The sequence below is a fragment of the Chelonia mydas genome, chromosome 1, assembly GCF_015237465.2.
Source record: "Chelonia mydas isolate rCheMyd1 chromosome 1, rCheMyd1.pri.v2, whole genome shotgun sequence".
NCBI lineage: Eukaryota > Metazoa > Chordata > Testudines > Cheloniidae > Chelonia > Chelonia mydas.
The window spans coordinates 116,533,159-116,549,065 of record NC_057849.1 but is presented as its reverse complement, the minus strand read 5'-3'; the positions used below and the strand labels follow the sequence as shown (position 1 = coordinate 116,549,065).

General features: G+C 40.8%; 1 protein-coding gene across 4 annotated transcripts in view; it reads right to left on the bottom strand.

The window, feature by feature from the left end:
• The window catches only part of AFF3 (AF4/FMR2 family member 3), a 482,362-nt gene that overhangs the window by 395,591 nt on the left and 70,864 nt on the right, over positions 1 to 15,907 (bottom strand). For 3 of the 4 annotated variants that reach the window (XM_037898291.2, XM_043537046.1, XM_043537056.1), the window contains exon 3: positions 8,748 to 9,551. In XM_037898291.2, coding sequence (XP_037754219.1) covers positions 8,748 to 9,551 — 804 coding nt within the window. The remainder of the gene's footprint in view (positions 1 to 8,747; positions 9,552 to 15,907) is intronic. The other variant, XM_043537051.1, reaches the window with a different exon arrangement.

Here is a 15,907-nt window from a genome sequence, read left to right as displayed (position 1 = left end):
CAGTTGCAGTAATTCAAAACAGTGAATGTTAACAGAGCAAATAAAAAGACATTTGAATATACAATTATCCTGTGAGACATATTTCATTAAGAAGGTTTATTAGATTGTATTTGGCAGTCAGGATTTGTTTTACATCCACCCATTATCATATTAAACACTACAAACTGATTTTAAAAATCTACCAAATTTCTGTTTAATTAAAAAATGTTTTCAGTTCTAGAAATCTTAGTTCTTTTATTCACAATGTTGTTATCTTAATATGCAGAGCTAAAGAAGCACTGCAATCCTGTATAACTGAACTCTATTCATGTATATGGTATTACCGCTAGAGATGATTCACAAAGCAAAAACATCCAGGTCATTTGGGGGGGAAAGATGGAATGCACTTTTTCCTAATAAAATACAGAATTCTGACATTCATTAAGCTCTCTTCCTCATCCTAAAAGTGGCAACCTTTCCAACTGATACCTGTAGGAAAGATCAATTTTACCGACACGTGGAGTTGAGTAAAAGAGACCCTTGTTACAATGCTCAAAATATACATCTTTTATTAAATACAAAAAACAAACTTGGGAAAAACTGGCAAGAAGATGCATAAGTTAAAGAAGTCCCTTGAAAATCATAACTTATATATACAGTTATCAGAGATTTTCCTACAGTGATTGTCGTACTAGTCAAGATTAATGAGCAATAACAAGTAACTCACCATAGCAACCAATGTAGATTAGACACCATATGGAAAGAGATACATACAAAACATTTAGAATCAAAGCAATATAGTTCTTGATTTTTCAAAGATGTTAAATACGTTTGTGTAGCATTTTCCCCCACACAAGAAAAAATGGTTATTTGATACAAAAGAGAAATGAAACTGTTCTGCTGGGGATGGAAATAGTAAAAAGTAGAGAGCACTAAAATATATATCAAGTAAAAGCTTATAAGACAAGGTCTCGTTCCTGCAAACACTGTCAGATGAGTAACTTTCTGCACTAGTCCCACTGAGTTCAATGGGCCTGTGCACAGGTGTAAAGTTACTATATGCATCAGTGTCTGCAAGATCCTAGAAGAGGAATTCATAAAAGTCACCTTAGCTTACTTAATCAAACAACGATTATCCATAAAACAGACTTAGCACATTTGGTTCACCCTATGTTTGTTTGAGACTTTCAGCACTACTCGCCCATTCCTTCTTTGGAACCTGTACTATTGCATTCTCCTAAGTAAAAACACAAAACTCTATACACCCCCCACACATGCACTCAAAGGACTTAAATAAACCTATGACTGTTTCAGATCACTGAGCAATGTTTTGTGTATTTGTTGTTGATTAATTCTTATTGAGAGAAAATATCCTTTACTTGTGAAAAGTCATGTTTAATGTTACACAGTCTAATTGCACTCTTGTTCTATTCCTGATGCATGTAGCTTGCTAAACTCCGTCTCATTAATATCTGGGAAAGAAATGATTTGCAACTAGCTCCTATGACTCAGGGTTGCCAACCCTCCAGGATAGTCCTGGAGTCTTCAGGAGTTAAAGTTTAATCTTTAATTAAAGATTATGTCATGTGATGAAACTTCCAGGAATATGTCCAACCAAAACTGGCAACACTAACTACTAATAGTATGGTACTCAAGTTCTGTGATTGTAGAATGGCTTCCCAAACACTGCAGCATTTCTGTTTACTTTATAACAGCACTTTACTGTTGTAAAACTGACAACTGTTACAAGACTCACACCACACTTAATTCCATTACATAACAGAACCAAACTTCCAACCTCTTTTGGCAAATCTTAACTCATCTCAAAAGAATTACTGACTTATCGTTAATGTGTCCACATTAGTTGGATCCAAAAAACACTTTCAACTGCTCATCTGTTTTTTGTTCCTGCCTGTACGAGACATAATTCAACACATCAGGCTTTGGAGGAGAAAAACTTTGGTTCATTTCCCAACCCCGCCAGTTGCCTGGACTCTATAGTGGCACTGAAGAAGAGAGCGCTGTTCTACTGTTTCCCTGAAGTTAGCACTGACAAAGAGAATCAGAGCTCCTGAATGAAACTGCAGACCTTTGCGATGATGCAGAGTATCTTCCATTTTCTTGACTGATACGCAGTCTTTATGGTGACAGCACAAATATCGATTATGACAATTTTTCCCATCTACTATGGAATGGAGTTTCTACTTGTAAGAACCTGCCAGACTAGAAGCTGGGACCATGGGGGTTCTGGACCACTGACACCTCCACATCACCACAGGAGGCTTGGGCTAGGCTCATGTGGGAAGACGCTGTGAGGCTAGGCTCGACAGGAAGTACCACCAAGGAGCACTTGAGTGGCAGCTCTTCACAGCCCACTGATTGGCTGGCGCCAGCACTTAAACCAGGAAGCCATGACAGGGCTGAGCAATAAAACAGACTACCTGCCTGTCTCTGCTTGAGACCCTGCGTGTAAGAGACCCCAGACTACGGCCTCCAACTCTGCCTGTCTTCTGACACCTGACTTTTGGTCTTCCCTCTGGCCTGTCTCAGACTCTGACTTCTAGTACCCAACCCGGCTTGATACCCACTTTGACCACTAGGCCTGACTTGCCTATGTCCCAGTCATGACATTACTGCTAAATGAGATGAAGCCACATTTAGTTTTTCACACATGAATGTCTACTGCAGCGGTTCTCAAACTTCATTGCACCGTGATCCCCTTCTGACAACAAAAATTACTACACGACCCCACGAGGGGGGACCAAAACCTGAGCCCCACCGCCCTGGGCCGGGGAGGAGGGCAAAGCCAAAACCCAGGGTCTTCAGCCCTAGGAAAGGGGCCTGTAACCTGATACCCGCCACCCAGGGCTGAAGCCAAAGCCTGAGCCCTGCTACATAGGGCTGAAGCCCTCAGGCTTTGGCCCCAGGCAGTAGGGCTCAGGCTTCAGTCCTGGGTGGTGGGGCTCAGGCTTCGGCCCCGGGTCTCCAGCAAGTCTAACACCAGTCCTGGCGACCCCATTAAAATGGGGTTGCGACCCACCTTGGGGTCCTGACCCACAGTTTAAGAACTGCTGGTCTACTGTTTAATTTTTGGTTGTTGCGGGTTTTTTTTATTCCAACATCCTTGAATAAAACTGACTGAGAAAAAATTGTCCCTAATGACATCCATAACTATTATGCACCATTGAAGACTGGTGGCTAGTGCCTGCTGCCAGACACTGCTGAGACTACAATTGGGAGAATAATGGATGCTTCAGTTCACTGGCAATTCCAAAACAAATCAGAAAAAATACTGGGTTGAACTAGATATTTAGTTTGACATGAAGCTAAACATTTTGTTTCGATTTGGAGCATTTGTTAATGTTATTAAAAATAAAATGGAAGAAAATTTCAAAACACAAAATGTCATTTTGAACCAAAAAAATCACAAAAACGGCCATACTGGGTCAGTATCATGTCTTCTGACAGTGGTTAGTGCCAGGTGCTTCAGAAGGAATGAACAGGACAGTTGATCATGAACAGAACAAGTAATCCAACCAAAATCTTTTGTTTCAAAAAATGTCAAAGGATACATTTCAATTTTTTCAGAAATTTGTTTTTGTTTTTGGAAACAAATTTAACAAAACTGACAAATTTTTGCATTTTTGCAAACAAATTCATAAAATATTTTGGTGTCGATGCATCTGCATTTTTGCCAAAAAAAATTTCCAGCTAAAATTTCACCCAGCTCTAAATGCGGCAAGTAATTACTTCAATATGGCCAATCACAGTGAGTTTCTTACCCAGGTAAACTCCCATTGATTTCAACAGGAGTTTGCCTGAGTAAGGACTGAGGAAGAATGGAATAAGGAACTCCACATGTAGTGCATTATGCATAACTTTTGCAGAAATTGTGTAAGCACCTTATAAAGAATAAAAAAGTGTCCCAAATATGCTCTTATCTGAATTTCATATAAATATGTTCACATATTTGACAAAAAACTGCTTTACACCATTAGACTAGTAGTCACTTTTCATTCTCAAATTCCTGGATTTTCTTTCAGAGTAACAGCCGTGTTAGTCTGTATTCGCAAAAAGAATACATCATCCGATGAAGTGAGCTGTAGCTTATGCTCAAATAAATTGGTTAGTCTCTAAGGTGCCACAAGTACTCCTTTTCTTTCTGGATTTTCTTGTTTCACTCTACTAAGCAAAGCAGAATTATCAGAGGACAATGCATATTTTAAACTCGTGTGCTTCCAGCAATAATAATAAAAACATATAGACTACAATATTGTATTTAAAAACACAATTCAAATACAAAGGCTTACTTGCCATCTCGGTTTTTATGTTTCTGTTTCTAGCATAAAATTTTTTTAGAAATAAGAGGCACTTGCTTTCTTGCTTATTTTCCTCTATAATATAGTATCACATTTCTCTGTACTTCTACTCAGTACATTAGGTTTTTATCTACAGTAATATAATTCACAAATAATTTACAGTAAAATTCAAAATGTGAAACAGAAGTACTTGAGATGAGAGACCATCGTTTATGCAGAGCAATATCATAATTTTTGAAAGGACCAAGAGGTCGGGTATGGCTTCTGATTAATACTGATGAACCTGATTCCTAAAGACTAATATCCCGAAAGGGAAACTGATATCTTTACGCATGCAGTCTACCCAAGGTATTCTCATTAAAACAATTTTTTTAAATGTTATAAGCTTCACTTTGTGTCAAGATATTGAAGGCTTTCCTTATCTGATTAAAATATTAAATGAGGTATTGGACTACATTAAAAATCAGCCTTTTTCACATATTGAAAAGTAATGGTCTATAATTTTTATTAAAGTGCTTTTATTTCCAATTAATGATAATTGTACCACAGCCAACTTTGTGGCCTGTTCAACTGAAAACCTCCAGGGATATCCCAAAGAAGAGATTGTACAACAGAAGAGACACTTCGTATAACATTGCTTCCTATTTTGTATTTTTTACATTTGATCCTGACTTTGACTGTTTTATCTTCTGTTTATTTTTCTAGCTGATGGGTCCTACAAACTGGTAAATGTGCAAGCAAAAGCACAGCTGTTAGATCTACCAACAGACTTGGGACACAGCAGTACTGCCAAACTCGAGCATTCAAAAAACTATGACTCAGACCTCAAAAATTGAGGAGATTGCTTACACACCATGAGATTTTAAAAAATTAAATAACTCACATTGTTTTTCATCTTCTTTCTGTTTTTTCACCTTTGGAGGATGCCCATACCCAACTTGTGAACAATCACCTCAAATTCAAAATAAAACCTCAAATGCCCACAAAAAAATGTTGTCCTCACTGTTCTCTATGGGAAGATGGACTCTATTCAATTTTACCCCCTGGGATGCAGGGAACTACCATGCCATTTCTATTTCCCTCCATAACTGGACAGGCTAGACAGCTGCCCAGTTCACGGTCCCCCAGGCTCCCACCTACCCCCCTACATTCACTTGACTCCCTTATTTCCCTTCCTTTTCCCTCACAGTCTTCTGCCTTTCACACTCTTCCTACCTGCCACATTTCCCTGTGCCCCCTCAATTTCCTCCTGACCCCATTTCCCCTGCATGCCCTCTCAGGCCTTATGTAGGCTAGAGTAAAAAGTGTGTTAGAATGGATTACCTAACATGTTTAAACTAACAAGTTTTAAGAATCTAGTATAGACAAAGCAGTGTGTATTCTTTAACATGTGCTAAACTGATCAACTTAAATTCCCTAGGCTTTAAAACTAGATCAGTTTAGCACATGTTAAAGAATACACTGCTTTTTCTGCACTACACTCTTAAAACATCTGGTAAGAATGCATTACTTAACAACCTACAACATCACACCTTTTATGCTAGCCTAGACAAGGCCTCAATCTGCCTCTTGCTCTCGATACTTCCCTGTGCCAATTCTTTGCCTCTGTTCTGCTCTTCATATACCTCTGCATGCCCTCAGTATGCCTTCTGCTGCACACATTTCCTTGTCTCCTCATAGTTTCCTGCTCTGTTTCTTAAACACATTCCTCTTCCCAGTTTCCCTCACAGCCTCATTTCTGGCCCCTGCCAGGCCTTCTCACATGGTGACTAAGGGATTGCCATCTCCTGAGAACAGCCTGACTTCAGCCCCATTGGAGAGAATTGGAGCCTCATTTTCCTCTGCAAAGGGTAAAGGGACATGATGGTTATTGTGCTGAGGGCACATATGACTTCAGTCCTATTGACAGTAATGGGAGATGGTGGCCATTTTGAGTAGAGGGCAAAACTTTGCAATACTGAAAGCAGAAATAAAAAATTCACTGAGACTCTTAAAACCCCCCAAATATCTTGAGACATTTGATAAAATTGCAAGAGCTTGAAATACTGAAACAGAAAAAAAGAAGGGATTACAATTTAGATCTGATAAGTAGTATGCATGCAGGATGCATGAGGCAAGACACTACAGACCAGAGCCCCAGGACTCGGAGCTATTTTTGGTTGAACAGCCTATCAGCTTTGGTTAATACGCCTCCCTGCAGTGACACCCAGGTGCAGAGAATTTCTCTGCACTGTTTGTGATGGAAAATTCTAGCATACGATAAAGCAAAACTCACGTGAATAATATTTAAACCCACAGACCCGTAGCTTTAGGTCACATGAAATGGCCATACCATCTTTTCAATATTTTGAGTCCATCTCAAAACCCTAACACAGATCTCTGTAATACCCCACTAGACATTTTCCTCCAACTCAAGATATCAGAATTTTTCAATTTTTTAACAGTGTTTTGGACATTTATCAGACCACCAGTGCCTCTAACCAGCTAATTTGCTTTCAACTAAAATTTCATGTGACATGGTATCAAATTACTAAATTTCAAGTATATTACATCTTATCCCGCTCACGCACTAATTTTGTAATTCTATACATTGGACAGTTAATTACCAGAATCATTCCAGTAAATTTCCATAATGCCTGCTGGATCACAGACTGCATAATTTAGTATCTGTTCTTTGAACAGAATGAGGAAAGGATGGACAATATATAATTAGATGTAGCTTCACTAGATACTAGGCAGGTCAAAATGAGAATACAGGTGAAAAATCCCGAAGCCAAAACTGAAATTTGAAACAAGCGACTCTTTACTGGCACCTCTGTAAATCTATCTTAAGGAGAAAATTTGAAAGAGCCAGACAAGGCATATGCTTCTGTTATTCCTCGAACACGCCCTCATTTGGGTATCCAAACATGTGTTTGCACCAGAAAATCAGGGAATGACATGACTAAATGGACAGCAGCACATGCCATGACCTGAACTACTATCCATAAACACGGGAGTTTGAGAGTGCAAAGATATTTCGTGTGGTCGACCCACTCCAGGGGCTCTTGAAAATTTGACTCGAGTCTAAATCGATCACTTTTCAAGGCCAAAAAACCACTTCACTTTTGCTTTGAATTGGCGATAATTCACTTAGAGAAAATAATCATGTGGTTTGGAATGCCTAAGTAGGCTGAGACAATGCAATTGCTTTCATAGAGATTTGGTTTCCTAAAAATTAAAGTGGCATACAGCAGGCATCCCAATTTTTGAAGAATAGGCCTTTTAGAATCCCAGTGAGAAGGCAACAAACCAAGGGAGACCCTAAAAGCATTCATTTTCAACATGAGACACAGAAAAATTAAGACAGCTAAATAAACACCATACCTTTAAATAAGAGTAACAAGGTCACTATCTCTACTCTGATGTAGTCCTAGCCATTCAGGCCAAACAGAGAAAATACACCAGATTTATAAGTGATGTATATTGGCATAGCTCCACTGAGTTTCAGTTTACACCAGCTGAGGATGTGAAATTAGCAAAAGAGGCCTCTGATTTTACCCTGGCAAACTTAAATACAATATGAAGAAAACCCACACATGGTCTGCCAATTATTTTTTTTTAAACACAAAAGAAAAAAAAATCAAGAAAATCACAGGATGTGGTACTGATCAAGCACAGTGTTCTGATGGGGACAATGACGAAATTTGAAATTTCCTCAAAACAAAGGATAAGTCTAACACATAGAGCAGATAACAGAAATGTTGCCTGTAAGCTTGTTTGTTTGTTGCAAATGGTCAAGTTTGTATGTTAATTGGTTTTCTATAACAGAATGACTCTGGAGGAAATATATCATGTATTTTTGTCTTAAATGGCTTTATAAATCATTTTGAAACTGAGACAATTGCTATGAAAGCTAAATATATGAATAGCCAGTACCATTATTAATCTCTCATCTGTGTTATAATAACAACATTGATTATATAAGTTATTTACATGGGGGGTGTAGCTGTTTTGACATTGCGGAGGCCTGTGGAACTATTCCTGACCATCTGTCACAGCTCAATGAATGCCAAAGGGAGAAATCCATTAAAATATGGCAAAATCTAGAAGTAATATGCAGGATTCTTGAACAAGTAAATGAAATTTTATGTCACTGTGGTTTCCTCCAGAACTTAGGCTTAGATAGCCAGAGAAATTTCTAGTGATTAATATGCCTTAATTTATGTTAACTGAACATTTGCATCTGTATAATGCGTTTCAGTTCTGAAGACAACTAGGCCTTTATCTCAGATACCTTTTTGATGCAACTATTCGGTTACTATTTGCAGTGGTATGCCATTCCAATTTTAAACAAACAAAAGGCTTTAAACAAAACAAATATATAAAAATGTTTAAAAAGAGGTGCACCTTGCAAAGTTTAAATACCAGTTTATTTGGCAATGTCATGAAATATTTAAAAATGCTTACCTCTTCTTGCTTGGGAGTGCAAAATATTGCCATCTTGGTCTTGGCCATAGCTGGGTCAGGCTTATTAGAAGGTACTCCCCTATATGATGTACAGTGCTTGTTTGCTTCTGCTGATAACTTTAGCTTTGGAGAATCATCAGGAGCCTGATCTTGACCATCCATTGGTCTTACATAAGCCGTTGGTTTCTGTTGAACTATATTAGCCTTTGAAGCAAGTGAAGGAGGGAAGTTCTGAACACAGTGCCCACTGCTGTGTTTTGCTGGCCTTTCTTGAGCCTGAGAGCCTACTTCTACACTGCAATTTAGTTTTGACTGCTGTTGTGCTTTGCTGACACTGTCTCCAAGCACGGATCTTAAAGTACCTTGTTGTGCTGCACTGACAGATGACGATGTGGGACTCGATGCAAAGTGTTTAAGCTTTTCCAGACCAGTTTTTTGGTTAGCCATTTTGAAGTCACTATTGTGTGACTCAAGCAATCTGTGCCCATGCTTGCTTGCCCTCTGCTGGCCATCAGAAGCATTTTGCCCAGCTTTCTGCCAACCCATTGTGGGGCTCTTGCTTTGCTGACCAGATAGAGCTGCTGGTATGGATGATGAAGTGCTGCAGATGGAAGGCTGAGGCTGTGGTCTTGAATCTGCAATGAAATGTTCATCAGTTTTGTTCACAGGTGCCTGTGGAATCCCAGGTTTTGGAACTCCAACAAGATGACTCTGGTTGGATCGATCTGTCAATAAGTCCTTCATTTCATCATAGTTACCTAATGTATTCTGGATACGATTTGAGAGCTCATCCCCCTTGTTAGTCTGCAAAACAAAACAAAAAAAATCAAACAAACATTCTGTAACAATTAAAGTAAAAGAAAACAATACCATTCATGCTTCACTCCTTACTGAAGCAGCACTGCCTTATACAGTAACACAGTTGAGGAATGAGATCAAAAATCCTTATTGTCTCTGAAGAAACTTGTCAACATCTTAAATCTACCCTGAACTGGAAAAGCTGTAAAGGGCCTCAGAGTATATAAAAAAGAAATCTATCACTGGTATCACACTGTCGTTAAAATATATTACCTGGAAAGTAGAAAATTTATTATTGCGGCTATGCAGAATGATTTGAATTAAATCTGGTCATAATAAAGAAATTTCCTTTGTTGGGAGCCAAGTACTGAATTGAGGCCTACAAGGTGCTTAGGCAGCAGCCTTAGCTACTGCACCACAGCAATGCACTGGTGTGCTGCCTCTGACCAACAGCCTTAGTACTGAAGGCCTGCAGGCCCACAGCACCCAGGCCCCTGATTAGATGGACAGGCAGCACTTTCATTGAGTAACTGGACTATATAAATGCCTGAACAGGAAGAGGAAGTTGACTGAACCCCAGACCACTCCCCAGTCTACCTTGCCTTGCTGCTTCACCTGACCCTACCTTGTTGCCTCATCCAACCTCACCTCCCCAACCCACTAACCTGGCCCCTCGGATTGAGTCTTCCGGCTACTGACCTCTTCAAGAACTCTGACCATGGCCCCGGAGAGCCTCTGATATGGACTGACCCACTGGCTGCCTGACCATCTGCACATACATTACTGCTCTGGACTATCCCCTGGCCCATCTGGCACTAAATCCTTGTAGTCCACAGCAAGCTTCCCCTTTAAGACATGGGTCAGGTTTCAGCCATGAATGAAAATATTACATTCTTGATTTCCTCCAGTATGCATTCTTTACAGAAATGTACACATAGCAGAAAAGGGAGGCAATACAATAGCTTAAGAAAGTACTGAATTCACCAGTCAGACTACTGAATATTCTGAGCTGACCCTAATATCAACGAGGGTCCCATCAAAGTGAGCTAATGGGACATGGGAAAAATATTACTGACGTGTGATTCTACTTCTCTGAAAAGATCATTTCTGACAGAATTCTCACTCCTGGGTCTTAGCTAGGGTGACCAGACAGCAAATGTGAAAAATCGGGACAGGAGGTAGAGTGGTAATAGGAACCTATATAAGACAAAGACCCCAAAATTGGGACTGTCCCTATAAAATCGGAACATCTGGTCACCCTAGTATTAGCTCTTTTGCAAAAAAAAACAGGAAGTTCTTAACATTTTTTGGCAGTGGTAGAGAGATAGAATACAAGCAAGTTGCCTTTTCCATCCTCCCCAGGGTGGAATGTGCTTTCATCTGAGCTTAGCCACTGTCTTCGAGCAGGAGGCAAAAGCTCCCCAAAGAAAGAAGACAATCAATAAAAATAATTGAAAACTATTGTCTCACGAAGTTAATTATAAACAAAGGTGTAAACATTAACATGACCACCTCATAGATTCTTCCAAACTCTGCAGAGAAGCAGGTGTTTGAGTGAGAATCCTGTCAGGCTACCTTTACAGAAACGGATTAGAGGTCAGTAATTTTCTGCTTTTCCTCCACCAGTGGTGAAATCCTGATCCCACTGAAGTCAATGGCAAAACACCCATTGACTTCACTAGGACCAGGATTTAACCTCAGGATTCATGCTCCTGGAGATAGAGAAGCAGCTCAAGGGAAGAACGTAAAAAGAATGTAAAAAAGAAAAAGAATGTAAATAAATCTGCAATAGGAAACAGTAATCAGGCCAATACCAAACATGGAGAGGAAGGTGGGGGGGGAGGGAACGCGGCAGTTGGCTTACTTTTTATAAACTTCATATATAATTGGTTTAAATTAGTTATATACTGAAAGAACCAAACATGCTAGGGAAAAGGAGAATTGGTACTCCTCTAACTCAGAAACAGTATCTGCATCACAGAAACAGGATTTCCTCCTAGAAGCTGAATCCAAGTAATAATGCCTTAGGGAAGTGTGGCATGAGGGCCATGTAGCTGCCTTGTCAATGTTTGCAAGGGAACCATCCCCCCAGGGCAAGCAGTGCAGGCAGCTTTGCCTAAAGCTGAACATGCCTTGCATTGGCCTTCTAGTTTCAGGGCAGCCAGGTGATGGATATGCAAAATGCAATCAAACTACAATTTTTGAAATGGATCACTTAGTCACAGTATTGCCCAGTGGAGTAAAATAAAGTTGGGAGGATTTTTTAAAGATTTAATCCACTCCAGTTAAAATGCCAAGAACTTTTTGAGCCTAGGGAGAAGGGCATCATGGGTACATGTGGGTGGAAAGAACATTGGCAAGTTGTGAGGCTGACTATGGTGGAAATTTGTCACCACCTGCAAGAGTAATCTCAGCTGAGTCTGAAGCATCACACTGTAAAACTTGGAATAAGATGCAACAGTCATGAGAGCCTGAAGCTCGCTCTCTCTACAGGCAGAAGTCACTATCACACTGAATTTGAGCTCACAGATATTTGGTGGCTTAAAAGGGAGTTTTCATTAGCTTTGTCAGGACCACACTAACGTCCCATAATAAAGAGAGCTATTAACGAGATTTAAAAAATGGAAAGCCCCACATAAATCTGAAGATACGGGTCTACAGAGACAATACTTTGACTAGTTCTCAACAGGCTAGATGTTTCTTAACTTAGTTGGGATTTAAATTAGACTCAGGCAGTAAGAAGCTAGTCAAGCATAGGTAGTAAAGGGGTTGTCATGGGCCTGCTTGTATCATGCCACAAGCTTCTTCTACCTGGAATTGTAAGTCCACCTGCTACATGGTTTTTGAAAAGCTAGGAAGACTGGAGCTACCAGTTCAGAGACAGCATAACTAAACATCTCTATCCTGTCAGGAGCAAATCTTCTCAAGGAGGGAGTTCCTGGGTTGGGAAAGAGGAGAGTGCCCTCGGGCCAGACTCCCAGCCTCACGGAATTGAGTATCTGCAACTATACTTGTCTGGGCCAGTATGGGGTTCGTAAGATCACTCTCTAGACTAAACTTTGCCAAGATCTTAGCTAGCAGAGGTACTAGCAGAAAGGAACAGAGGAGGCAACTTCTTCACTCGATCTCTTCTTCTCCAGCAGATACCTCACTAGTGCAGTCTTTTTCTCTGTGTCTTGGTCAGACTACTGAAGAGATCCACCTCTGGTACTCCCCACTGGAGGGAAGAGCTGATACACCATTCCTTGATTCACAGACCATTTGTGAGGATCTGTCACAGACTGATCCAGTCTGCCTATGAGTATGTTCTACTTTCCTGCTACATGTATGGTGTCAAGGAATGTTTAGAGAGACAGGGCCACTTTAACATAAACAGGTTTTACCAACTCAGGCAGTGTTATAGGATCCCACTACAGAGCAAGGCCCATGTGCACAGAAGCTATTCACCAGCTGGTGCTTCCTTGTGCTGGGTGTGGGGTTGATGGGGCTCCCCGCTGGTCACCTTCTCCTGTTGTTAGCCTTTGTCTGGGTCTTTTGTGACTTAAAAGTTCAAACCCCCTTCTGGGGTATCCAAGTCCAGCTGTAACTGGACAAGCCCCAAGCTGGCTTCTCCCAGCTAACTTCTTCAAAGTCTCTTCTCCCATCTGCTCCGAGTTCAGCAGCAAAGTCCTTCTTAATCAAACAGAACTGCACTCATTGGTGGGGTTTTTTTGGAAGAGTAGCAGGTCCCATGACTTCTGCCTGGGCTCATGAGAACTCCAAAACTAAACACTACCAAAATGTCTTTCACTCATCTAAGCGCTTGAGCCTCTTGCCCCTCTTGGTTCCTCTTCAAATCCCAGTTCCTCTGACAGAACATAGCCCCCAGGACTTCCTCCCTGGAGACTGGCCTTTTGTTCCAGGGCCTACCACAGGAGTTAGCGCCACTCTAGTGACTCAGCTCTCCAGCTACAGCTCAACAAGTCTCCTCCACAGCCAGCCCCTAAGTGCTGGGTTTCCTCCCTTTTTAAGTCCTACACCCAGATCAGGTGTGGTAGGGCCTGGCTAATTAAACAAGGTTGGCCAGGGCCTGGCCTCCTGGCCCTTAAAGAGGCAGGTCACCCCATTACATGGTGCTTCCCTACTTATTGATGTAAAATGTGGTGGCCTGATTCTCCTCAAACTAGGGCCACCTTTTCGAATACCAGGCCTTAAAGCCTGAGGAACTGTCCATATCCCTATGTGTGAACATTTTTATGCAGCCTTTGTTCCTGGAAAGACCAACTTCCTCCAAGCATTTGGGCCCCTCTCTATGGACTCCCTGTCACAAGCTAGGCACATTTGTGCTCACTGCAATTTGGATGTCCATAGCTCAGGGGTAGGCAACCTGCAGCATCCAAGCTGATTTTCAGTGGCACTCACACTGCTCGGGTCCTGGCCACTGATCCAAGGGGCTCTGCATTTTAATTTAATTTTAAATTAAGCTTCTTAAACATTTTTAAAACCTTATTTACTTTACATACAACAATAGTTTAGTTCTATATTATAGACTTATAGAAAGAGACCTTCTAAAAATGTTAAAATGTATTACTGGTACGTGAAACCTTAAATTAGAGTGAATAAATGAAGACTGGGCACACCACTTCTGAAAGGTTGCCGACCCCTGCCATAACTAATTGAAGATTGTCTCTAGATGCCACCAGGCCAGAGGTATTCTCTCATCTGAATGTGATGTGAGAATCCCTGCGCTCTTGGGGGCCACTGAAGAGATCTCATCTGCAAATGTGCTATGGGAACTACAAGTACAGCTGTAGCCATCAGATCCAACATTCTTAGTATGGTCTAAGCTGTCATCTGCTGGCTCTTACTTATCTTCTCTGCCAGAGTGGTAAGGTCTTGGATCCCATCCTGAGGCAGGAAAGGTTCAAGCTAAGCTGCATCTGTCTGGGCTCTCGGGTATTCTAATTGTCTGCTAGGGACAAGTTGGAATGTCGGGTATTTTAACAGGAACTCTAATGGTACAGACTGATTTTATGATACCCTCAAAAGGGTTGCTGTCCTTGAGTAGCCAGTTATTAGGTAGGAGAACACATGCACTCCCAACTTGGGTAAGTAGACCAAATATTTAGTGAAAACATATCTCACACCTTCTGATACCTGGGAAGTATCTCTATGTACAAACAACTGCAAGATCCAGAGGATATAGCCAATCACATTCTTCTTAAAGAACCTTTAGCAAAATTACTGATTTTGTTGATGAGGCAGTCTCTTCTGTCCAGGAAGTATCTGGAATAAAACCCCTTCTCCCTCTTTCTTGGCCAGAAGGGATTGGACTTCCTGCAGCATCTCTTCATCATCAGAGGGTGCCTGAGAGCATTCTTGAGAGGTATAATGGGGTAAGGAACAGTCTGTAGGGCAGTAACACTCAGACTGAGGCTTGGGAGCTGCAAGTAACTCCTCAGTGTGTCTCCTGCAGCTCTTTGCAGCATATGATATTAAAACACTGAGTGATTTAACTATTAACCAATCTAAGTTATTAACCACTCAGGATGCTTTTACTATGTTATTAACCAGTTGTAGAATACTTGGTCAGTCATTCTGCTGTGAGAATAATATATTTTAAAAAATAGTAAATGAAACAATGAATTCACACTACTGTGGCTCTTTTGGGTAATGCTGATCACTAATTTGGCTCCTGCACCAGAGAGGTCTGAGTAGCACTGCTGTAGAGTCTTTCTGAAAATCTGATTTTAGGACACAGAGCACAGACATCTAAGATGACCAGGAGCAAACAAGTATAAAAGGCTCCCAGTCTGCTTTTGACAAGGTCAGCTACTGCTTGCTGAAAGGCAAGAATGAGGCCCTTTGACTTCTGCTGGTGTTATCGAGGCCAAATGCCCTGTGCAGAGGGGTATTAAACTTCCTTGAAGCCTGGAGTTAATGTAGAAGTTGGGCCTACAAAGAGGAGTGTTTCCCTTCATTCACTTGTGGACGGTGTGACCCTAAAGGCCCCTTAATGCCAACTGGTAAAGGGTTCACTGTCATGTAACAGCATCTCCTATCAAGTCTGACAAACTCACTACACCTAACACATTGATATCATCGAATTTTATCCATAAAGAATGTCGTGTGAGGTATCATATGAGAGCTTAGATCATACTGGTCATCATAAGCATTGTGAGAGGAATGTTCAGGTGCTATTCCAGAAGTCGCATGTATGTACTAAAAATATGTTTAAACTACGTTACCAAGCTGGGTTGATAAACAAGGATTACCCAAACAAAGGAATGTTGATTTACCTGTCTGCCTAGATCCCTGATGTAAATTAAGCAGGATATGCCAAATATAATGGGAGTTCAGTTGCATTTGAGGTATACAGGAAG